General features: G+C 38.5%; 1 protein-coding gene across 5 annotated transcripts in view; it reads right to left on the reverse strand.

Annotated features, from left to right (window-relative positions):
- The window catches only part of LOC100117424 (major facilitator superfamily domain-containing protein 6), a 380,954-nt gene that overhangs the window by 51,212 nt on the left and 302,497 nt on the right, over positions 1-27,245 (reverse strand). Inside the window, exons 11-13 of one of the 5 annotated variants that reach the window (XR_004226442.2) lie at positions 13,925-14,326; positions 13,677-13,845; positions 11,505-12,462 (exon numbers count right to left, since the gene is read on the reverse strand). The exons of 2 other annotated variants lie outside the window; for them this stretch is intronic. Coding sequence is in view for 2 of the 3 variants with exons in the window: in XM_031921502.2 (XP_031777362.1) it covers positions 10,704-10,823 (120 nt within the window). In the remaining variant the exon portion in view is untranslated. Of the gene's footprint in view, positions 1-7,087; positions 10,824-11,504; positions 12,463-13,676; positions 13,846-13,924; positions 14,327-27,245 lie in introns of those variants that run through there. 2 more of the 5 variants (XM_031921502.2, XM_031921507.2) reach the window with 2 other exon arrangements.

Consider the following 27,245-nt stretch of genomic DNA (forward strand, 5'->3'; position numbering starts at 1 on the left):
GTTTTGGATTGGAGTGTCAACGACTTGATTGATTTAACGCTTTCTGTAACTGTAGGGTTCGATAGTTCTTCAGGCCATAAAAATGTACATCAAAAATGTAAGGATGCTGTAAATGAAAGCGAAGCTTCCGAGCAATCCCTCTTCGTTACAAGATTCATTATCATTAAAATAAGCTCCAATAAGTCTGATGGAAAATCATGGATCAATCCAATTTCTCAAAGTGTAAGGCTTTGTCGACATTGAGGATTGCATTCGAAAAAGAAACAGATGATTCGACCATACGTGAATACAATCGATTAGAAAATGAAATAACGAATATCTGTTCTTATAAATTTAGTCTGTCCGATGGAAAAACATTTGCGTTTCTTATGATTTTACACAAACTCTTTTTGATGGCAAATGTTTAAATGTAATAGTGGGAAATAGAGCAACCAGTAGATGTCCAATTTGTAAGATAACGTCTCATCAATTTGGAGAATTTGGCAATAATTTCACTCCTGTTGCTGAATCACTGAAGTATGGTTTGGGATTATTGCACGCGGAAATTAATACATTTGAGCATCTACTAAACATTTCTTATAGAATGCCATTTAAAACGTGGGATATTCGAGAACCGCTAAAAGGTGCATCTATAATAATTATGTCCATGATGTTTTATTCTGAGCCTTTTAAATGCAGAAAAAAGCTTAAATTAGACGAGTTAGAAAGGTTCTGTATAAATACATATCAACTGTACTACAATACGTATCCATGGTGTCGAATGAATCCAACGCTTCATAAAATTTTAATGCATGGTTGTCAAATTGCCAGGCAATTTCCTATGCCTTTAGCATACTATGCCTAAGATGCTAATGAGTCTTGGCATAAGTTTTATAGCAGAAATATGACAGAACACTCCAGACAGACAAGTAGATTAGCACGAATTACGGATGTATTTAACAGAGCAGTGCATATGAGTGACCCAAAACTATCTTTGATGTTCATAGGCAATCGAATAAAATTAGCTAAGAAGCGCATATTCTTTCAAAATGCACAGGCATTGAACTATATAAAAGAAACGTAAGTTTATTTACGAATTTAATTTTGTCATGAGCTCAGAATTATGATTTCATCCTCAATCTATTTTATAGGCATATTATGAACGAAGAAGAGTGGGAAGAAGAAAACCAGAACACAAGTGATGATGAAAGTAATATGACTTATGATAATTCTGATGAAGAATCTATAATGTAATTATTATGAAATAATAGAAGGTTATCATATTAATTGGAAATGGAATACTTATATCACATAGTTATTATTTCGTTGCTAATTGTTACTATATAACGTGTAAATACTATAGCGTTAACATGTAATGTAATATTTTAATTCCTGTGAGCACGATGGAGCTTTTCTTTCAGCGGTTTGACATGCTCCAGGATCAGCTTGATGGGCTGAGGGCTCTCGTGAGTAGGGGTTCGGTGCCACGTGGCATCTTCTCCGTCCTAGCAAAAGTGGGCGCCACAGTCGGCATGGAGGAATTGAATACCCGTATCTCTGCTCTCGAGACCCAGCTAGCCGATAACATCAGTGCGTCAAATAGATTGCTCGACACCAACAGGCTGCTCCTGGACGAAAATAGCACTCTTAGGGACGAGTTGCAACAAACGCAACAACTACTCAAAAAGCTTCATCGTGCTCGCCAGGACCATGACACGGGCTCGATGCCAGTTTCGGACAGCGGCCCGATGCTGGCCTCGGGTCTTAGTATTATTATCGAGCGTGAATCCACCGAGTTAGCGGGAGCACGAAAATGTTCCTCTCCTCGGATGGCACCTACTGGCGACGGCGCGGGGTCGGAAAGGGGCGATGCTGAGGGGTGCGAGGTCATAATCAATGGATTAATACAAAATGGTGATAATTTCAACGAGAAAATCTTGGATGTAGCTGCCTTCGCACTTCTCAGCACCGTCCTTCCGGCCCTGCAGAAGAGCGACATTACCAGTACTCTAGTACTGCGCATACGTAGACCAGACAGGGCTCAGAGAAATGGCACGACCGCGACAAAATCAGCGACACCTCGTGGTGTGCTGCCATCACTCATGGTCAAGCTTGGTCAGAGAAGTCATGCGAGCGAAAAGCGCACTGGCTAACAACTACCTGACCACAAACGACATCAAGCCCGGTGTTCTAGATCCGGAGGCTGCTGCCTGCTTGACCGGAAATAAAGTTTTTATAAATGAAATGTTGTCCCAGGAAAAATTCTCGTTGTTCAAAAACTTGAGGCCCATTGCACAGGGACTGGGCTTCAAATATGTCTGGCACGCGGGTGGCAGGTTCCTGGCTAGGCGCAAGGGGGGGGGGGGGTTGAGCGCGCGCACGTGTTTGCATCTGCTGCCGATTTGCAGGCCATTCTCACGGCGTGTCAGGCCGGCTCGAAACAACCTCGACGACAGAACACATGCATGACTGTCACTGAAAAGGACGTAAACTCTGACACTACTTCAAGTAACGGACCTGAGTCGGACCTGGCAAGCAAATCGGCTGCAGCTTTGCCGGCATCGTCGCCATCATTGACGACTGTATCATCTGCATTAACATCCATACAGTCGTCATCATAGCCATCATCATCATCCGCGCCCTCCATATGAGGCCCCTTGACAATGCGCCGGGTGCTGGGAGTAGTTTGAGGGCGGGCTTTCTCAATGTGAACTTGCTCAGAGCTCGCATTGGGATCGTCCGTAATTTTCTAAAAGAGCACCCCTCGTATGACATCTTCGGCTTTGCAGAGACATAGCTGGGTCCGATTGTGGATGACAGCCTGGTTAGCATCGGGGGATATTCCATCAACAAGCAGGACAGAAATGTAAACGGAGGTGGTGTCGCCTTATTTGTACGCAATTGATTGAAAATTAAAAAGCTTGTTTCTTCTGATACTATGGGTCTAGGAAAATCTGGAATCCCAGAGTACCTATTTTGCAGCGTACAAAGAGGCGACTCACCTCCGGTGCTTCTAGGTATTATTTACAGGCCCCCGAAAATTCCCATGCAAAAGGACTCAGACCTTTCTGATGTATTGCGGGACTTATGCGGCGAATTTAGTCATAAGATCATAATGGGTGATCTGAATTCGGACCTATTGTCTGACTCGGACGACGCTACTACTATCAAGCGTCTGTCCGAAGAGTTATCTCTTCAGATCATCCGGCATGGTCCCACGCATCATACCTCATCGTCTCATACATGGATTGACCTTATCATGACCGACGACAACGAGACGATTCTGGAATCTAAGAATGAGTGGCTGCCTAGTTTCGGCAAGCATTGTGTCATAGATGTCTCGCTAGACATCTACGCTCCCACTCCCGTGAGTGACACCTTCTCTTAACGAAATTACAAGTGCATAGACACTTCTAGTCTTGTCGACCTTGTCTTGTTTTGTCTTTTTGTGACTGGACAGCCAATAATTCCATCGAAACCGATCTGGAGGGCGCCTTATGCGTTTTTAATAACAATCTAAAATTAGCAATTGATGAATTGGCACCTTTGAAAACGGTTTGCCCACGTAGGAAATATGCTCCTTGGTCTGGACCAGAGCTGAGGATCCTCATGGATAAACGCAATGCTACACTCAGGCGCTATGAGCGCACGGGAGAGCTGAGCTTTTCGATAAGGTTCTTCGACTCACCAATGAGGTCGACATGCGTTCTGCTCAAGAGCGTGAATCCTTCCTTCGCCAACAACTATCGGACGCTCTTGATGATAACAGAAATATATGGAAGGTAATGCGTCATCTCGGCCTCCTGCCTGGGCGTAAGGACGAGGAGTTTTTTGGTTTCACGCCGGGGGAGCTAAATGAGCACTTTCCGGGAGTATCGGTGTCACCCCTCGAAAATATAGACAATGCAATGGAGACTATCTTACTTGCAAGCAAGGAGGGCTTTAATTTCAGCCCTGTTAGTATGAGCGATGTCGTCCTTGCTATATCACACCACAGCGTGGTCGTCAAGGCCCTCCCAATTATTGGCGAATTTATTCTTAATCTATTTAAATGCTCCTTTGCTCAGGGAATCTTTCCGAGAATCTGAAAGCAGGCACAGTTAATCGCGCTAAGAAAGACCAGCGCTCCTTCAAACGTTAAGGACTTTCGTCCAATTGCACTGCTCTGCTTCCTCTCAAAGGTACTCGAGAAGATTGCGCACTCCCAGATCACGGAGTATCTTAACAAAAATCATATACTCGACCCCTTCCAGGCCGGTTTCAGAAAACACCACAGTACATAGACTGCGTTATTAAAAGTGACCGACGACGTACGCATGGCTATTGACAAAAAGAAGGTGACGATTATGTTGCTGTTTGACTTCAGCTAGGCCTTTGATACCATCTCACCTTCTAAGTTACTATCTAAACTGCGACAGTTGGGGTTCTCTAGGGCAGCTCTCCTATGGATTAAATCAGGGGCGATCTCGGATGGTAATTTTGAATAAAAATGGAACCTCAGAGTAGCTTAAAACCAATCTGGGAGTTCCACAGGGTTGTCCTGGGACCCCTGCTGTTTCGTCTCTACGTCAATGACCTTTAAACAATACTCGACGGCACCGCAATTAAACATCTTTTTTACGCGGACGACCTCCAGATTTACAACCAACAAAGATAATTTCCTGGACGGTGTGGTTCGACTAGCAGAAGCGGCACGGCTGGTTTCTGGCTGGGCGGAGGGCTCCGGTCTGCGACTCAACTCCGGCAAAACTAAGTCCATATTTTTCGGTTCCATGAAAAACGTTAATGATATTAAATCATGGAACTTGCCTGGGGTTTCGTTGCCGGACGGAGTGGTCGTCCCGTTCAGTGATACGGTCGTGAGTCTTGGTGTTGTATTAGATAGCAAACTTACTTGGAAACCGCAGGTGGATGCTAGCACGAAAAAAGTTAACAAAGCCCTGTATAGCCTGCGGTTTATCAGGGGCTGCACCACTGACACTCTCCGCAGAAGGCTAGTTGAGATACTGATACAACCACACATCGACTACTGCACTGTGACCATCCCGAACGCATCGAATGAACAGAGAATACGGTTACAGAGTCTGAGCAATTCATGTGTGAGAATCATCTTCGGGGTTAGAAGGGATGAACACATCAGTCCCTACCGGAGGCGTCTTGAATGGCTTCGCACCGATTCCAGAAGGCTCTACTTTGAGGCCATTCTACTCTACAAAGTAATTCGGATCGGTGAACCCTCGTATCTGGCCTCATTTTTCAGTAAACACAAGCCGAGACCCTCCAGTAGGGGAGTTACTCCGAAGCTGAGCATCCCTACCGTAAGCACTGAAACCGGAGCTAGGGCCTTCCAGGTCCAGGGAGCTCGGTTCTGGAACTCTCTCCCTTCTACTCTGCGAAGCCTACCATCACTCGCCTCCTTCAAGAGGGCACTGCGACGACACTTGCTGGCCTCTGAATCGTAGCGACTCTGGGCAACGGAACCCCAGACAGTTTCCACGACTTAATATCATTAACATTTCTCGTGAAACCAAAAATAATAGACTTAGTTTTGCCGGAGTTGAGTCGCAGGTCGGAGCTCTCCGCCCAGTCAGAAACCAGCCGCGCCGCTTCAGCCAATCGAGCCACGCCTTCCTGAAAATTATCTTTGCTGGTGTGTAGATAAATCTGAAGGTCGTCCGCGTAAAAAAGATGTTTAATTGTACTACCGTCAAGTATACTCTGTAGGTCGTTAACATAAAGACTGAATAGTAGGGGTCCCAGCACAGATCCCTGTGGAACTCCCAGATTGGTTTCAAGCCATTCCGAGGTACCGTTCTTATTTGAAATTACGATCTGAGATCGCCCCTGTAAATTTGCTTTGCTGAAATCAAATAGCAGCATAATCGTCACCTTCTTCTTGTCAACGGCCATTCGTATGTCGTCAGTTAATTTTAGTAACGCTGTTTGTGTACTGTGGTGTTTACGAAAACTGGCCTGGAAGGGATCCAATATTTGACTTTTATTAAGATACTCCGTGATTTGGGTGTGAGCGATCTTCTCAAGTACCTTTGAGAGGAAGCAGAGCAGCGCAATTGGACAAAAGTCGATGACATTGGAAGGAGCGCTGGTCTACCTTAGAGCAATTAACTGTGCCTGCTTCCAGATACTCGGAAAGACTCCCTGAGCGAAGGTGCAGTTAAATAGATTAAGAATAAACTCGCCAATTATTGGGAGGGCTTTGACGACCACCCCGCATGGAACACCGTCGACACCCCTCGCTTGCGTGGAAAAATGTGATATAGCAAGGACGACATCGCTCATATTAACTGGACTGATGGTGAAGCCTTCCTCCCTCTTTTTAAGGAGGCTTGCAGTAATGCTCCTGCGCGTGGAGCCTGCGGGAGGCTAGATATTCTAAAAATAGAGAGAGAGAGAGAGAGAGAGAGAGAGAGAGAGAGAGAGAGACAGAGAGAGAGAGAGAGAGAGAGAGAGAGATTGTAACAATCAAGCCGGTACTTGCAGTTGCAACTCGTGCGAACTCGCAAGGATGCCTCGTGGCTTCGGCGCTGGACGGAAGATGCACGCGCTGTGCAGCCGGGTGGATGCCTCGTGGCCTTGGCGTGTGCGCGTGGCCGGGTGCTTCTGGACGACGAGTGGCGATTGACAGCACGTCTCGTAACAATTGATGCAAGTCCAGCTTCACTGGAGAACTTCCACACGGCGACACGCAAATGCACGCCGGAGTAGCAGCAGCAACTCCTTTGATTTCGCACGCACGCTAAAGCTAGAATTCGCGGAATCCAGAAAAGCCGTGACAATGAATAGCGGACTATATAGCGCGACCGTTCAGCTCGGCGGTTGACTGCTAAGTGGCCTCTCTCTCTCTCTCTCTCTCTCTCACTCAGATTTTTGGTGACGCACCCATGCACGCGTGCGGTTCTCCCTCTGTATACGTCCGAAGGGCTGTCTGCTCTCCTGCTTACCTTGCTACTGAAAAGACAATGTATTTACAAAAGCAGATATATTTGATACATAGATATGGTTAGAATATAATATGGGAGAGAGAGACACACACACATATATATATATATAATATATTTTTAAAATTTGTTTTAATTAAATAAAATAATGATTTATAAAAAAATTTTATTACATAAAATGATACTGGTACACCTGTACTTTAAGGTACATTAAATAAATACATTCTGATCTTTTTGTTGTGGTAGGATTTTAGTAAGAAGTTATATGATATATACGTTCGTGGAAGTATTTTTGTACAAGTTTAGAAAATTTTCTTTTAACATACAACATAATCACTAATTTTTGCTTATGTTGGAACTATTGATGAATCATCAAATTTATTTTCATTAGATCATGATATGTATTCGATAAAATCTAATTATTCATTATTTTCGTAACAGAATATAACTGCCCTAGTCACCAACTTAGAACAACATAATAGCCTATTGTATATTAAAACATAACAACCCTTAAAATATTAGAAATAAAACAAGAACTTTAAATTCAAAAACACACTTTAAATTCTCTCCATTATACTAACCTAATTACAAATCTTTATTATTTACGCAGTTTATTCAGTGTGTGATAGATAAAGTGTATGCCTCAAAACGTACTGCAGAATATAGTTTAATCCAAAAATAAAATTCCACTAAAACACTGTATGATCATAATTTCTGATAGTAGTAGAAATTAATTTTTGGTAAGTAGCTATCTTACATTTTTGGATTAGCTACTTCTAATTTTACCATTTCAAAAATGTAAAACTATTTTCACACAGGTATTATACAAAAATATCTTTTTTAAAATTTGCAGTTTTGGTGTTAGTTTTATATAAACAAACTTTTCACAGAATTCATTTTTTCTTATGAATCTGGTATGACATAAAACTTATACCCAATGGTTGGAGTTGAAAAATATTAAAGCTAGTAATAAAAAAACGATATTATTCCTAAATCAATTACGAAAATCTTACTCAGTAATAATGCCAATAAGATTATTCTACTAATTAAAATCCTTAAAGATTGCGAACTTAAAAAAAAACGTTATAAATCTGATATAATACAAGTCTAGCAGATGTTGTTGAGTACTTTAGTAAAATACACTAAGGGGACAAAATAATGTCAAAGGTTCTTGATTTGCCGGTAATATTTGTACACACATGTTCGCTCCGATACGTTAACTTACAGCGGCTCCCCCTATTGCAAATTTTTTGCAAGATCTGAGATGAGATCGCACGAACAAAGATCTGGTATAAGATTCTGTTCAAGATTCTACACGAGATCTTATCCTTTTCAACCACGAACCTACTTAAGAACTTAAATAAAATTTCATACGGATATTATTTTCATGATAAGAAAATTCATCTTCTACACAAGATCTTACACAAGTTCATATGTTAAAACTTATGTTTTACTTTAAAAACAATTTTTTTTTAAATTTCACTCAAAATCTTACAGAAGATCTTGCATAAGATCTTCAGTAAATTATCAATGAAAAGGTTTTTCTTTTGGTGTTACAAAAGATCTTATATCAGAAGTTACATAGAAATTGAAATTACGTATTTCTTCATGTAATTTGATACGTGATTTGTGTCGTCAGTTTATTATGTATTGATTTTAAACGTTTCATCACGTAATTTTATGACTTTTTAGAAAAATTAAAATATTTCAGCTTCATGAAACATTTTTACGTGATTTTAGTATGTTATTTAATTACATAAATATTTAGTTCGAAATAATTATACTCTTATTAAATACTTTAAATGTATTAAAATAAGTGGCCATATAGGTACTACCATGCGGATGATAGTGCAGAAAATAAGGGCTTATGACTTAGAAATTAATCATTTTTAATTCTTTCACTAAATTACAGAATATAAGAAAATAATATTCATCACTTATTAGCCCTCATTTTCGGCACTACCATCCGCATAGTAGTACCTATATGGCCACTCGTTTTAACAAATTTAAAGTATTTGAGAGTATTTAGTAGTAAGTATTTAGAACTAAATATTTATGTAATTCAATGACATACTAAAATCACGTAAAAATATTTCATGAAGCTGAAATATTCCAATTTTTCTAAAAAAGCCATAAAATTACGTAATAAAACATTCAAAATCAATGCATAACAAACTGACTTTACAAATCACATATCAAAATTACATAAAGAAACACATAATTTTAATACATCACAAAATCACGTCAATAATTTCACCAGGGATGTTACACTTACAGAAAAACCCTTTTTTTGACAATTGACTCAATATCTTATACGTAAACTTAAGTAAATCATTAACGAACAAGTTTTTACAAAGGAACTTATGTAAGATCTTATGTAAGAACTTGTAAAAGATCGAATATACTTTCTTGTGCAAAATCTTGTACACGGTCTTAGGTAAGATCTTGAATAAATATTTGATAAAGATAATTTTTCTTATTATGAAAGTAAGATCTTATATCAAATCTCATGTGAGATTTTACGTTGGTTCATGGTTAAAAATCAATGATAAGATTTTATAGGATCTTGGACAAGATCTTAAACCAGATCTTACATAAAATCGTTTATAGGATCTTATCTCATCTTTGCGAAAAAATTTCAATTTGGTCTAGCCCCCCTCCCTCAAAAAAAATGCGGTACAGTGTCATGACATGTAATCACGGGAAATTTACGAAATCAAGAATATTTAAAGCTATTTTGTCCCTAGAGTATATCACAGTTTTGAAATTTATCAATCATAATTTATGTATATTTCTCTGACCTTAATTTAAAATGATTAACAATTACATAAATACACTAAATATTTTTACTGTAAGTGCTTGAACCACCTTTTTTATGAATATTATCTTATTATTTTGACTTTAAAATAAAAAATAATCATTAAAAAAATGTTAATGAGTAGAATAGTTTTCACGTTTTGAAAAATCGAACAAAGTTCGTAGTAGTATCATGGTTTCGCCCATGTCTTACGAAAATCAGAAACTATATTATTTACTACAACTATTGAGTATTAAGTACAGGTTTATTAATAATATTAGAATAAAAAATAGATTTAAAAAACAATATGCCAAAATCGAGTGTAAATAGTATATTGCGTACCAAGGGCGTAAAGTGGTCTTTTTTAGGCCGAGTGTGGAGTTGGCAGTACAAGTCAAGTCGAGTTAGCCCGAGCCGCAGAGAAGTACTGCAACCACACGATGCCAAAAAGCCCGCTTAGTCTTTGGTGCACACCATATTTTTTGTAACGCATGTTTTGATTATCGCGTTTCAAACTGCACTTGAATTTCTTGCAAGTTTAGAAAATTTGCCAATGAATTGTGTAGCGGGCGCAAAAATACTTATAGCGCCCGGTAACAGCGGGCGCAAAAGTACTTTTACGCCGGCTCCTCGAAATTAGCGGGCGCAAAAGTATTTATGCGCCCGCTGGTCGGAAAATAACTACTTTTGTCCCTAATTTTAGGTCAAAAAACGCGAAAATCGTGCATGTGTTACAAAAAATAATTTTTGGATCATCTAGTTGAAGGCATTTGTGACATAAATAGTGAGATTAAAACTTACCAAAAATTAATTTTATTTGCCTAGAAAAAAAAAACACCTAAATCACACAGCATTTTATTTCGCTAACTTTTCTATAATTTTTACCAGAGAACTTTGTGATAACATTCATTGCCTTTTGCTCCTGAATACTTATGCAATAAAAAAGGTAAATTTTTTAGTTGGCATCGTTACCAATCGTAATTATGCTGGTGAAATGGATTGGTACATGGCTGCTGTGCATGTACATGGGTCTGTAATTGTGGTATCTTAATGTTCCCAAAATCAGCATTTAATATTTCGTTGTAGCTCTGTAAAGGAATAATAATAATAATAATTAGAAAAAGTATCGTCATGTGAACAGTTATATATATATATATATATATATATATATATATATATATATATATATATATATATATATTTTTTTTTCTAAGTAGTTCATGGGAATATTTTATTCTTAAGTATTTTACTGAAACAATATTTGAAAAATCAATCTAACAAGTTCCTGCATTTAATCCCTACAGGAATTTCTGTAGGTTACTTGGAAAAATATTTTTTTTTTAAATCCTGCAGGGGATACTGCTGGAAAAACCGCGAAATATGCATGCATGATTTCCTGCTGGATATCCCACAGGATATCCTGCAGGATTACCTGTAGGATTTACTGCAGAAAATCCTGCAGAGTTTATTTGTAAGGAAAACTTTTATTCTTTTGTCTCATTCCCGGAAACTCATCTCTGAAAAATATTCATGCACAAATCTACGATTTGTCTATTGTCATATAAAATACTATTATTTCATTTTTCTAGAGGTTATTAGTTCTGAATAAAATTAAAAGAGTATTTAAAATACTATTATTTATTTTCAAGTAAAGCAAAAAATATATTTACAAATGTACAACAAACTTTATTTATTTTTATCATTTTATTATTCAGTTTTGAATTTTTTTATTAATTTCTTTTTATCAGAATTAGCTAGTAAGTTTTTTCGGCTTTTGTCAACAAACTGAAGAAGATACTTTATACCGATGATGTTGTTATGGCCGGTTGGCGTCAAAGCGGGAAGGCTACCGCGCTCCGCTCCAGGTCCTGCGTCCCTTAAGATGCTGGTGAAACTCACCTCGAAGAAGGGCTGGCTGTCGACTCGATCGAGAGAGAGCTCGGCGTCGGTATGTGCGCCTCGCTCACAGCAGCGGTGTTCAGCAAGGTTCAGCGCGAGTTGGGAAGAGCCAAATAAGCAACACAGTTGTTAAGACAAAGTTTGAGCGTTTATTGAGCAGAACCAAAACTTCTAAATGCCCGCTGCCGCTCGCCTCGGCCGTGGCGTCGTTGGGCAAGCACCTTGCGTGTTTGGAGATTTGGAGCTGTAGATTCGGTGTGGTCTCGTGTGTGGCTCGAGCGGCTCTGATCGTCCCCGCTCAGATTTCCGCTATCTCTCCCTGCTCATCCAAATCTTTGCGAGGGCGCAGCACTTGCTTGCGTTGTCGCTTCCTGTCGCCATCAGAGCTTTCGGCGGGAAGCGCCCGAGGCGCCACAACTTTTCTTGTTCTTCATCTTAAGAACGGGAATTCACATACTCTTTAGCCAAATAAACTACCCTTTTGGCACAATCGTTCACTACCCTTGAGGTGTTTTATTTTTTCGCGACACTATGCACGAAAGATTGTTCTCCCATAACCTACATTCATATTTCAAAAACTTGTAAACCTTTGAAGCTCGTAAAATAGTTCAAACTTTGACTATTTGTAAAATAATCGAGGGTTTTGTCGTCTAGTGCCCTCATGCCCTGCTCAGACGTGTCAAATTTTTTTACATTTTGATCTTCATCATCCGACGGATGGCTTTGCAGTGATTCTACAATTTTCTTTTTAACGGTGATTTCAACATTATTGTCGCGAGCTTATACATGTGTCTTCACTGAATGTTAGTTGCTGCGACGTATCTGAACCTAAAAACATATATGATATAATTTATTAAAAGTGCTTTTAATCCCTGAAACAATTTCTTGCATATTCTTAATATTATGGTGTTACATTCAGTGTTTAAAGTTATATATCTAATTTTTTGCACAGAAACTTGTAAAATTGTATAGAAACAGACTACGATGACAGCATTTAATTAACTGTTGTTGTTATATCTCTCGCATCACACCCTATGGCTCGAGCGTGCAATTTTGCATACAGGTGTCCGATATGAAAATCAAAATTATATGAGCTAAGATAAAAACAAGTTGATATATTGTTCGAACATGTCAAAACAAATTTACATATAAAATTTCAGCTCTCTAGCTATGATAGTTTTTAAATGAGAGCCCAAAATAAGAGTTTTAGTGATTACTTGTTTTACGATTGCTTGTTTTACAATTTTCTTTTGTCTCTCATTTAAAAAATACTTAACTTCAAGTAATGACTCAAGTCAGCTTCTATGTGAAACTTTTTATTGATAATTACGGTAATTAGAATAATTGCTTAATGAGACTATATAATCATTATTTATTATACCTTGACATATGCAACTTCTGTTATTAAGAATATGCCAAGAATAAATAACCCTGTTAAAAATAAATACATATTTTTTGTATGTATCTTTAGTAGATACTAAAAACATGTAATTTGCCTGGTAATACGTATTAAAAATATGTACTGATTTGGGACTGACTATTTTAAATATATTAAATATAAATATAAGTATTTGATGTGGCCATAAATGGAAGTACCATAAGGATAATAACACCATTTATGGCTACATCAAATACTTATATTTATATTTAATATATTTAAAATAGTCAGTCCCAAATCAGTACATATTTTTAATATGTATTACCAGCCAAATTACATGTTTTTAGTACGTACTAAAGATATATACAAAAAATATGTATTTATTTTTATAGGGAAGAAATAAAATATCGACTTGCTTTGACTTGCAACGTTTGTATAGTACTACCTTAAAATAAATTTCTTACCAATTTCGATTTGTACAGATAAAAATTGGACAATAATTTTATAGACGTCTTACCACCTAAGTAGATTTTTTGATACATTTAAATAATAATAGATAGAACCAGAACAAATAGAAACGTTTTTAGATTAGGTTAGGCTTAAAGCGAGAAACTTTTTTAAAGCATTCATCTAGCTTTTGCATTGATGTGAAGTAAACACTTACTTGGTACTGTCTTAGTCTTTACTACTACCAGAAATATTAACGGAACTATGATGTGAAGTTATATTAGCACCTTCACTAATCGTTGCATTTTGGCTAAATGTTTGGCTTAGTTCCGATTTAGACTTAATTACTTCTGGAGATTCATTCAATAATTCCAAGGCTTCTTAATCTGAAATATCATTATTTGCAATTAATATAATAGTGAAAAAAATGTTTGAGTATCGCCAAATTATAAGAGCATCATTTACCTGACATTTCTATACAGTCTAGCATAGGTAATTTATTTTTTTTGTATACAACTGGTTTAGAGAGAAACTCATTTTTTACTTTATTATTTAATGACCTAAGTATTTTGATTAAATAATCTTGGGATACGTCAAATATATTAAACATTTGCCCAAGAAACTCAATGACTTTCTTACTCTTATTTTCAAATATTTTTACTTCTGTATCGGAGTAATACAATATACGTAACTTTGCCTCACAAAGATCTATTCTTCTCAATTTTATTAACGATTTTTCCTATATATTTCTTAATTCTTTGATCACAACCTTAAGAGCATCAACTAGTTTAGATTTATCAATCTGAGTTTTGAACAGTAGTCTTCTAAGAGCATCTGAATTAGATGGCAGATAATTTTTATCAAATGCTGAAATCAATATCTCAGTTATATTAGACAGATCCAAATTCTGTTAATCAGAAGCCATTTTTCATCTCTATACAGGGATCTGCTGAATTTTTTTAAAAAGAATATTGAAAGAATGTAATCGATATCAAAATTATAACAGCTTACTAATAAAATCAGTAATTAATGAATCGGTTTAGTTTTTCGCATTAAATTTAAAACCTGAGTACACTGTTTACATTCGCATATGTTTCCTTGTTCAGAAGTTATTTAAATTCATTCGTTTCAACGAGCAGCGAAATCATTAACAAATCCGGAATGAGAGAAAGGGAATCCACTAAACATTTTTGCGCTCTAAAGTTAGCGTTTGGACTCGCGGAATTTCGATTTTCTTACCAAATGAGCATATCTCGGAGACGATAACACCTAGAGTCGTAAAAATACGACAAAATTAAAGGTTTCCGTCTCTATTTTTGGGCAGTATAAGTTACTTAACATCCATTAGTTGTAACACATCGATATTCTTAAAAAACGAGAAAAATAAGAACGTTTTTCTGAATTTTTCAATAATATAGGAGCTGAACCTTAGTCAAAAAAATTTTTTTCGTCCCAAATCACCGCAGGGCACATTGCTTTCACTCAAAGAGATGATATAAGACTATATCAGGTTTAAAAAACAATTTATAGAGAAATAAGAACCTAAAGGTATGAACGTTGACGAAATGAAAATTGTGAAGAAATGCGCAAAAAAACGTTTTTTAAAAGCTAGGTCGTGTTAAAAACTTTTTTAACCGAATTTTATTGTTGCATTCATAGTTTTTGGGTATAAGGAAGTAATTGTCGACATGGGAGTCGGTATTCGAGCACTTTGGGAAATAAACGCCACCCTAATACACACACACACACACGCACACACACACACACACACATATATATATATATATATATATATATATATATATATATATATATATATCAGCATGACATGAATTTATAGGGAGGGACTTTAACGCCTTGTAAAGACACCCCTACAAGAAGAAGCCAAGGTTTGAGAAAAATCGGTGTTTGCATTTTAGCTCTTTACTTAAGAACCGCCTGACAAAATCGTTAAAAATTTTAGCAACAGATAGCTTTTTATGGTAAATCACCAAATAAAATTTTAAAGCATTTGACTACATTGTTTTAGAAATATAAGGAATCAAAAAATTTAAAAAACAATTTGAAACCTTGATATCTTACGAACCATAGGAGTTTAAAAGCTGGGCAATGAACTTAGCCAAAACAAATAAAATATCTACTTTTTCCCAAAATCTCAAGTGCAATAAGGCCTTTTTGCGTCCGTAATCAAGGCACAAAAAAACTCATTTTTTTCAGGTTTCGATTTATTACTGAAAAAATAAGTAGTCAAATCACTTTAAATTTTAATGGGATATATTTTGACACGTGACCCATCAACATGATTTTTTTCGCGAGTTTATGATGTTTAGTTACAGAGATATAAATTTTAAAAAATCACCTTTTTCATTTTATCTGCCGAACAAAACAGTCGATCCCAAAGACCAAACGAGGAAAAGTAGGTAATTTTCTTTTCTTTTGAATGCATTATAGTTGAATTGTTTGTAACAATGGAATGATTGGAAAAAACGCAAAATAGTGTTTTTCAAAAATAAAATAATGGGCATAAAAAAATAGTTGAGAAAATACAAAAATAACTGTTTCTCCCGAATTCAGAATTCAAAAATAGATATGCATGTTAAATTTTATTGATATTGACGGAGTAGTTCCAGAAATATTACGGTATACATACACACACATCCACACACACACATACAACACACACACACGCGGGTAAGCCTGACATCTGTATGTGGGGCCCAAATCAGGCCACCGCGTTTGCCGTGCGGTGCGACCCGTAAGCTGCCAAAAGGAGATCCTGGGTGGGAAGGCAATCTGAGGTTGCGAACCAAAGTGACCTGAACCATCTTAGGCTCCCGTTAACGGCAAGACGGGAGGCCGGTCACATAGCCAGTACCGGTCAATCGGCTGGGTGAGTGCGTGATATTGCTTGATGTCTGCCAGAAACTCTCCAGAGAGCCAAGCACTTTGTTTGAGGTGGGAGGTTTGAGAAAGTGGAGGTGGGCTATGGCAGTATCGTGCTATACCCTGGTATGATGTACCAAGTCTGGAACCGCTTACAGTCATGTGTTAGGGCCATGTCAGCTGCCTCCATAGACGAGGAGATCGAGGGTAGTCGGACACATACCGGGATGAAGACTATTATCGATCATGGATAATTTAACCAAGCAAGGAAAGAAAGCAGGAAAAGAAGCTCTCGAGATCTGGAATAAAATCCGGGATGCTGAGCGAGAACGAGAAAGCATATGTGAGAAGATCCGAGGCAGGCTCGACTCTATGGATAATGTTGCGTCAAACGCATCCAACATTCATAAGTCTGTTAAAAGCGATCTATCGGCGATTATGATTCAGGTAAAGCGGCTTGAAAGAGGACAAGTGGCGCGGGAAAAGAGCAAGTGGAGCCTTGGATTCATGGTAAGAAAAGCGGAAATGTTACTGAACCAGCAGCATATTCAGAAGGAGGACAAGGCATCACAGACGATAGAAGCATCAAACGCAGTGGCGACAAGAACGCAGGTGTCTTCGGAAGAAAAAGCAGACCCACCCTGGTAGAGAATATTACCAGAAAGGAGAAAAAGAAAGAAAAGAAGAGAAAAAAGGAGATACGCGAAAGCACTGGTGCCAAGAACGAAAATGGCACTAGAAAACCACAAGAGAGACTCACTAGGCCTGATGCACTTGTTATAAAAGCTGCTGAAGGAAATTCGTACGCTGATATTTTAAGGAAAATAAAAGCGGACCCCAATCTGACGGTGTTTATTAACAGCGTAAATAAGATACGCAAAACGGTGTCAGGAGAACATTTTTTGGAGCTACGACGCACTAAAGAAATGAAAACGCAGGAACTTCAAGAAGCGGTTAAAGCGGTGCTAGTAAAAGAAGCCACAATTAAGAGGCTTCAACATGAAGTGGTCTTTGAAATAAAAAACCTTGACATGCTTACCTCTAAACAAAATATTCTAGAAGCCCTGAGTAAAGAGTTCTCAAAAGAGAAGAAAGTAGTAGAGGAGACGTTTGTAAAGACCCTCCGGAAAACCTATGGAGATACGCAGACCGCCGTCGTACAGCTGCCTGCCCAGATTGCCCAAAAGGCGATCGCAAGGGGAAAACTTAAAGTAAGTTGGGTTGATTGCAGAATCAGGGAGATCAGTCAAGAGATGGGTTTTGACCTGGGTTTTAGCCATATCGCAAAAAAAGTGTACAGAGACGTACAACAGAAGTAAATGCTGTTTTGAGTGCAGAACGGAAAAACATGCAGCGAACGAGTTGAGTTGCGTTCTCTGCCGGGAAAAGGATGGAGAATTAAACAGTGACCATGCGGCTGGTAGCTATACATGCCCAGCCTACCAAGCTGCATTAAAAGTACTAAAGAACCAACGAAAATGAGGATAGTGCAGTTAAATCTAAACCACTATGAGACAGCACAGGACCTACTCAACCAGCATGTCTGCGAGAAAGAGGTAGACGTAGCTATTGTGTGCGAACAATACAATCTAGACGAACCATTGTGGGAAATGGACACTACGGATAAAGCAGCGATCTGGGCATGTGGAAACGTTGCTTTCTGTGAAAAAATGAAGATCTGTGAAGAAGGATTTATACGGGCTTCGGTAGGAGGTGTCACTTTTTACAACTGCTACGCTTCACCTCACGCTTCAATCGAGCAGTTCGAACAACTGCTAGATACTGATTGCAGGCGACTTTAATGCGTGGGCTGTAGAGTGGGACAGCATAAAGATTAATCACAGAAGTCAAGTACTCCTGGAAGCATTCGCTCTGCTAGATTTGATTCTAGTTAACCAAGGATGCACCCGCACATTCAGAAGAGTAGACGCAGGGTCTATTGTCGACCTGACGTTTGTTAGTAGCAGCCTTATTGGCTCGGTTGATTCATGGACAGTAAGTGAGCACTACACACATAGAAATTACTAGGCCATAATAATGGAGGTAGGAATATTAAAATAGGATCTCAGCGCGAGTACAACGACCAATAGAGTTAGTTGGAAAACGAAGGATTATGATAAGGAGATGTTCCTGTTAGCACTAGAAGAAATGCAACTGTCTGGAACGGCAAACAGCAAGGCGGAGGAGCAGACGGTAAACATCACCCGAGCATGTGACGCTGCTATGCCTTGAAGAGTCGCATACAGTAGAAGACCACCAGTATACTGGTGGGACAAGGAGATTGCGAACGCGCGTAGCTAGTGCCACTGGACCAGAAGAAGAGAACAATGGTCGAGAAAGAAATACTATAAAACTGGTAGAGGCCAGGAAATAGTAGAGGCCCGTGGAGAAGAAATGAAGGACGTTAAAAGGAGTCTTAATAAGAAAATCCGCGAAAACAAAAGGCGGTGCCTTAAGGAATTACAGGATGAAGTCGAACAAGACCCTTGGGGTTGACGGTACAAAATAGTAATGAAGAAGATTAAAGGAAGCTACGTGCCTCCACTAAAATGCCTGGAACTATCACACCGGGTAGTGAGCACACTATTCCCCAGGCAACTGGAACACCCAAGTGTCATCAGAAGAGGTGTAAATAGAGAGGCTATCCCACGGATTACGATTGAGGATTTGTTAGCCACCTGCAGAAGGGTAGGAAACAACAAGGTCCCAGTACTGGATGGCATTCCAAATATTGCATTGAAGTATGCTACTTACGCTGATCCAGAGGTCTTCGTAGACTTGTACAATACATGTCTAGAAGGAGGAACATTCCCACAAACTGGAAAAAACAGCGACTAGTGCTTCTGCCAAAAGGAAAGAAACCACTTCAGGAGTCCTCATAATACAAACCGCTCTGCATGCTGGATACTCCAGGCAAAATCCTGAAACGCATTATCTGCGTCAGAATGGATTATTTTATAGAAGGAAAAGGTGGATTTGCGGAACACCAATATGGCTTCAGAAAGAAGCGTTCAACCCTGGACGCAGTTAGTCTAGTGATGGACACTGCACAAACAGCGATATAATGGAAAAGATGGAAAGGAGGAAAAAAGAAGTATTGCACCATAGTTACATTGGATGTCAATAATGAATTCAATTCGGCCAGATGGAGTGAAATACATGAAGCACTCCGGAAGCAGGATGTGCCCTTATATATAAGAAGAATGATGTCCGACTATTTGAAGGACAGAATCTTATTATATAACACTGAGGACGGTACCAAGACCTAGAAAGTTACAGGAGGCGTCCCCCAAGGGTCAGTACTTGACCCACCAACTTGAAACATCATGTACGAAGGGGTACTAAAGCTACAATTATCTGAAGGAGCAACAGTCGTGGGATGGGCTGACGACATAGCAGTAGTGGTTGTAGCGAAACATAAAGTAGAGTTGAAAGACATAGCCGAAGAGTCAACCCGTATAATACACGAATGGCTTACAGAGACGGGACTGGAACTAGCCAGTCACAAAACGGAAGTCATTTTCATTTCCAGTAGGTAGAAGATAGAGGAAATCACACTGACGGTGGATGGACATGTGATTATTTCTCAACCAACTATCAAATACTTGGGCAACACCATCGATGCAAGACTAAGTTTCAAACAGCATCAGCAAATAGTCAGTGATAAAGCAGCAAAAGTTGGTGTTGCTTTATCACGATTGATGCCAAATATAGGAGGGCCAACTCAGAAGCGAAGGTTACTCTTAGCCAGTGTAACCATATCAATTACTCTATACGGAGCCCCAATATGGGCAGATGCGATGCGGGTGAAATCGTATGCACGAAAGTTGACTACCGTGTATAGGCAAAGTGCACTAAGAGTGGCGTCCGCTTGCCGTTCGGTATCGGACGATGCTTCTGCATTATAGCAGACATGCAACCCATTGACCTTTTAGCGTTGGAAAGAAAGGACGTATTCGAACCTAGGAGACGATCGAATAACAAAAGTCAGAAGGAGATCTGGGATGCCGCAAGAAAGAAGACGATGGCTGAATGGCAAACAAGATGGGACGCTAGTGGCAAGGGGCGATATACTCATCTTTTTATACCAAGGATAGAATACTAGATTGGAAGAAGACATGGGAAAGTTAACTACTACCTTACGCAGTTTTCCACCAGGCACGGATGTTTCCGGGCGTACCTCCATCGGTTCAAACTGGACGACCATCCGAACTGCCCAATATGTTCGGATGCAACAGAGGATGTTGAGCACGTCTTTTGCACGTGCTCACGATATCATTAGGAGCGAGAAGAAATTGAGAGTTATCTTCAGATCATAGTATTTCCCGAGTCGATTATGACGGTAATGCTGACCTCAGAGGATGGATGGTGCGCAGTCAGCAACTATGCAACGGACATTCTCAAGGAAGTCAGAAAAGACGAAGAACACAGAAGAAGACGAAGAGACTGAGTACGTATGTGTGTATGTGCGAAGGAGAAAATGAAGGATGACTATAGTGATGACGACCACATCAACCAGAAGCGCGCAAAAGCCTTTTGCCCCCCCCCCCCCTGCCCGCGAAGCATTGCTTGACGGTAGTACCGCGGGGTTTAGGGGCATCGAAGATGGAGCTAGGCACCTTTACCCAGGGTCGATAAAGGCAAAGAGTGCGTTCCTTTTTACGGCTCGGTGTCTTTTCACCTGGCCGTAAGAGGGATGGGTTTAGTCGGTGTGAATCCGACACACGGCTGACATTGGGGATGGGGCTTTTTCGACGACCCCATAAACAAGGTCATGCTATGGTCTTTCTAAGATTTTTCCTAATACCTCTTTCTTCGAGAGAAAAATAAAAAAAAAAACTACACACACACATCCATGCGGAGATTTTTTTAAAACACTTGATTTGAACTTCTAATACACCAAAAAGTATTTTCTAGAAGTTTTGACGTAATTCAAAATTTTACTATTACAAAGCTTCTCTAGGAGGAAGCAAAATTATATAAGCGTTTTCACGGGTTCTTATGTTTATTTCGAAAGGTATCAATGCAATATTATTATTGTTTTTTGGAACCGCAATGCAAAAACGGACATTACCTTTTACAGCAGTATTGCTGGAAATTATCAAGAATATTCAATAATCTGCCTGAAATATTTATGAATCTGACGAATCTGCCGATGTAACCTTCAGACAATATTGCCAAAAGATTGCTATTTGGTTGCTATGGAAACTAAAATTTTTTTGGCATTTTCGTCTGCAATATTGGATCTGCCATTCTGAATTTTCAAAATCAGATAACAGATTTGGAATGAGCGTCCTCAAAAATCCTTATATACAATTTTTATACAAAATATTACTCATTTAAGAGGTCAACTTTATTTTTCTATCGTTGATGTTTACAAATTTTTTTCAACTTTCTTTAGACAGTTAAAACTTTTATTATAGAAATATGCCAAAATAGATATGTTTTTAACCTCTAAAAAATAGGGGAAGCTACCCTTACTCTTCAAATTACCATGAAATACTTGCTCTTTTTGTAAGAAGTAACCTTGCATTTGTTTTGTTGAAAAATATCTATTTCAAGCTGAGATATTCAGAAAATATGCTTTTTGCGGGTTAACTTTAGGGATCGTTCTTGTTTTGTCAAAATGAGTGCTAACGCTGAAAGGATAATGGGCTGGGCTGCACAAAATGACCTTAAACTAAATGTCCTTGAAATTAAGGCATTCGTTTTGGGCATCCTTTACTACATCAATGCTTTACCTACCGTTGCTAACACCTGCATCAACATAGTGAGAGCCCGGGTCGACTATGAATCCTCAGGGCGCAATCTAGGTGTACTCCTCGACTTTAAACTTACGTGAAAAGAGCTTATAACACAAATATGTAAACGTGATCACTCATTAAAATGTACCAGCTATACTTCTTTTAGAAGAGTATCAACTTCAGGCAGCGCCAACACCTTGTGCAAGCGCCCCTCTTTGCTACCATAGACTACTGCTCATTAGGATACTGCGACCTGACCCTAGAACTAGACACTCAACTCCAGAGACTTGTCAACATGAAAATTCGTTTCCTCTATGATGTAAGGAGGGACAAGCACATCTCTCCTTACAAGTGTGAGTTGCGATGCCTTACCACCGCCGGACGATCAGCTACAAATTCCTTTTAGAACTGGAAAATACTTAATCTTCACCCAAACACCTGAGCTCTTTCATTTCATTCCACTTTACATGCTTCATCTTTTACGCACTCACACAAATTTTTTTATACTAGCGACTTTAGACGCGCTTCGAGCGTTCTAGTTATCATCTGTTTATCTATTGGTTTTTGAGGTTAGAAGCTCATGTATGTACCAAAACTAAACCAGAATTCAAATTTAAATTTTGAATCGTTTATCAAACGTGCCCTTTTCTCTATTGACCAATCAGATGACGTACAAGATCAAGTCAGATTAAATAAAGAAGGCGAAACTTGTGAATGGGATAATGCCATTTTAAGGTTATGTACCGCGAAGCTGCTGTCTGTTCAAAGCATCACTGCACAGGCGCGACAAACTCTCGATGTTTTTACTTGATTCGATTATTTTAAATATAATTAATTACGTTGTTATTTATAATTTTATAACGGAATTCTTATTTTTACAGCTTGGGTCAAGCCTTTTATAACTTGAAAACGTATTGCGAATGAAAAATAATTCCATCGAAATGCACACGATCAATTGGCGAGGAACATGTGATTCGATATACATTCGATATATTTTGTAAAAGGCGTGGCTCGGCTAATTGAAGCGGCACGGTTGGTTTCTGGCTGGGTGGGGAGCTTTGATCTGCAACTCAACTAAGTCCATATTTTTTGGTTCTATAAAAAATGTTAAGGATATTAAGTCATAAAACCTGCCTGGTGTTCCGTTACCGGACGGAGTGATCGTCCCATTCAGTGAGACAGTCGTAAGTCTTGGTGTTGTATGAGATAACAAACTTACTTGGAAACCACAAGTAGACGCTATCACAAAAAAAGTTAACAAAGCCATTTATAGCTTGCGTTTTATTAGGAGCTGCACCACTGAGACTCTCCGCAGAAGGCTAGTTGAGATACTTATACAACCACACATTGACTACTGTACCGTGACCGCCCTGGATGTGTTAAATGAACAACGCATACGGTTACAGAGATAGAACAATTCTTGTATGAGATTCATTCATTTATTCTTCGGGGTTAAAAGGGATCAACATATTAATCCCTACCGGAGGCGTCTAGAATGGCTGCGTACCGATTCCTGTAGGCTCTACTTTGAGACTATTCTATTATACAAGACGATTCAGGTCGGTGAACCTATGTGCCTGGCCTCATTATTCAGCAAATACAAGCCGAGACCCTTTAGTAGGGGGATTCCTCCGGAACTGAGCATACCTACCCTGAGCACTAAAACCGAGGCTAGGACCTTCAAGCTCCAGGGTATGTAAGCTGGTTAATGACGGGGGGGGGGGGGGGCTGAAAAGGCCAAGCAGAGGAGGACGTGTGTGCGAGCTTGTTGTGCCACGCAGCTGCTCGTATGACGGAGCTTGCTCTCTGTAAAGCAGAGCGGAGGACGGCCTACTCTAAGGTAGGCAGAGTGGGCGGTGAAGCAGGCAGGCATACAGAAAGACCTGCTGGGGCTCCTTGCAGTGGCTTCTTCGTTGCCTACATAACGGACACTGCTTGAACCTCTCTAGGTCGACTCTTGGATCAAGTCTGGATGAGGGAGGGCCGCTTAACCCGGTGAAGGCTACACTACCCAGTTCATAAAAGGGGGAAAGAGAGGGAGACTCCCAAGAGTCCTTATGTTTGAGTTTATTACAGGCCAATCCCAAATAGGGATCGGTTCACTCAAAAATGACTAAAAGGCGATATAGCCCGCTTTTATAGCATTGCCTAACCAAACCTTAAGTTGAGACGGCGGCCCCACCTGGTAGGTAAGAGAGCAGCAACGGATAACTTCCTGGTCTTAGCAAGTTACCGACCATGTGGCGCTAGCGTCAACAATGTAATAGTCTACCTAAGCGTAGGTAGATGGCGTTCGTGTATAAAGTATTGGAGAGAGGGGTATAGCCCTGGCCATATACGAAGCTTCGCTGCGCTGACGGAGTCATTCGCTCTCTGATATATGAATCTGGTCGATAGTTTGAACTGTGGATCTTATCTACTGTCCAATCATCCGGATGCTTAGTATGTAACGAGCATAGCGCTCGCGAAAGGTTATCCGGGGAATACCTTCTCTTTTCTAGTAGAACATCAGTTTGCGATCATCTGTATATTATACACAAATATATATATATGGGATAGCATTTTTTATGTACTTTTTTATAAACTTAAAAAATTACTACTTTACGAAATGATCAAGCTGTCAGAAATCATAGGAGCTCAGAAAAATTCTAAGCAACGACTATTTTCATGTATTTTGTGCTGCTGAACACGAAACCGACCGTATTTTTTACCGATACCTCAAGCGCTCGTCCCTAACCTCAAAAAACCATCCAAAATGTCTTTTTTACGCGGTTAAGAAATTTACATCTAGAGGAAAATCATTGACGAAGGCTATTTTTATGAATTTTGGTCCACTGAATTTGATCACGAAGCTAAATTTTATTTTTTTTACTTTTACTTCAGTGCACTTAAATAATGTAACTGATTACTGATAATATGGTTTATACTGTGCAATTTTTTTATTGATTCCTATGAAAGTTCTCTGCGTTTTACAGGGTTGAGACTGTCTTTATTACAAAGCCAGCATTACTTTATTTTTTTAAGTTTTTTAATTATATATTGTACTATGGATAATGGACTTCGTGCATTAGAGTATCTAAACACAGTAATTTTTTTGTCGGGAGAAACTAAAAACACATGTCCTTCTGAAATTTTTGTACCAGACGGTGCAGCCGAGAATCTTTTCTTTAGTGATCTTGAAGTTTTTTCGTAATCTTTTTTGGAATAGTGAATTGGAATAGTGTGATTGTTTGGAACTTTTGTCTCGCCCAGTCATAAAGTTGTTTAGAATTTAAAATCGCTTCCGTAGCTTTGGCCTGCAAGCTGTTACGAGTAGCTTCTCTTTTTAACACGGTTCCTACTCCGTCACATGAACCCTTTCCATGAGCAGTAGCATTGAAATGCCAATCCACCATTATTTGAAAATCTGTCTCATGATTAACCAAGTTCATCATTTGATATCTATTTTTATAGTGCTGCTTTGCATCATCTGTGACGTATATAATCTTATTCGTTTTTGAGAATCTTTTCTTTATTTCAGAAATAATCGTTTCTTGTAAATATAAACTGTGGCTGTATCATGAGTAGTACATTCAGAAAGTGCTATAAAACTACAATGCCTTGTTTCATTATCTTCTCTGTAATATAGTACTGCAACATTTATTGTACACTAATCATTGTTAAAATGAAATTGCTGAGCAGCATCCTGAATGACGTAAGCAACATTTTCAGAATAATCCATCTCCAGAAGCCCGTCGTTCTCTTGTAAATTGTTCTTCTGATCTTTTATATATTTAGATTGATTTTTTGCGATGAAATGATATGGTATAAGTTTTTTTAAACTCAAAGACAATTCAGAAATAAAATCATCCACCGGCCAAAACACGCCATTTTGGACGTAGTTCGGCGAATTTACTAAAGCTGATAGGAAATTGTGGACATTCTTCTTTAAAAGTTCGGTACAACACATAAAATCACATAGTAGCAATCTTTTTGGAACATACTGAGTTTCACTATTTTCGATAATTTTAACTACATCTTTCTTATTGGGCATAACTCGACTGTTAATATCAGATTCATAAAATTTGTTTACCTCTTTAATTGTAATTTCAGGTAAACTTTTCCCTTTTTTCGGATCAGGAATCGCTAAGATACCGAATTCATCTTTCAAATCTCTCGCCTTTTTTGCAATTCTTAAAGAGACATTAAACTCTGATTCTATATCGCGTAATGTCCAGCGTTCAGGTGCTATTGTCAAAATAGAAACTATCAATGGATCATTTGGAAGTAAAGAAGATAACTTACTTTTCAGACCATCCAACATTTGTTCTAGTTGAGTTTCTCTCGACAGATGAATTCTCTTATTTTGTCGTCTTTCATTTTCTTCCTCACTCGGCTCATTTAGAGAGTTAATCGATAAATTAAAATTTACAGAAGAGTACGACTTTCTACAAGATGAACAAATCATAGCTGTTTCAAGTATATCTGAATAATCTAACAAAAATTTTTTTAAAACTTTGCGAAGACTTTTACCTCTATGTCTATTAATATTAAATGGATTAATACATCTGTCAACATGAACTGTTGGAAAAGAATGCTTTGCAGTAGACTCAGACATTATAAATATTTTAGATGCTTCAATTAATCATGGACAAGTATAAAAAAGCTATATCAGCTTAAAAGTTAATTGTATCTGCTTCAAACTAATTTTTCTGTCATTAAAAATACCATATGGAAAGTAACAGCTAATAAATTTTGTAGAATTTGAAACAAAACTAATCTATAGAGAAAGATTCTGGACTACAACAGTATACAAAATAATATTATTTTAAATATACTTGAAATCAAAATTTAATAAATGAGAATAATAATCTAAACTTTGATTTAAATATTTTAAAAGAATTCTAGGTAAAACAACGTGTGATACAATTTTTACTAAAACTTTACCGTCAGAAAATATATCAAAGACAAGAGCAGCGTCTGCAACGTTTTCACAGTGATAGCAAGTACAACTCAATTAATATCATTAAAAAATTATAAGCTTAGAATAATTTTTAAAGTTTAGAATCTTTGTTGGTTACATTGGACAGCAGATGAAGTTGTTTCGATGAGAAGGTTTTGTAACTTATATTTCCAAAAATTCTGATTAGAAAAATATGTTTACCGCAAGCGAAGCAAGA

The sequence above is a fragment of the Nasonia vitripennis genome (assembly GCF_009193385.2).
Source record: "Nasonia vitripennis strain AsymCx chromosome 1 unlocalized genomic scaffold, Nvit_psr_1.1 chr1_random0012, whole genome shotgun sequence".
NCBI lineage: Eukaryota > Metazoa > Arthropoda > Insecta > Hymenoptera > Pteromalidae > Nasonia > Nasonia vitripennis.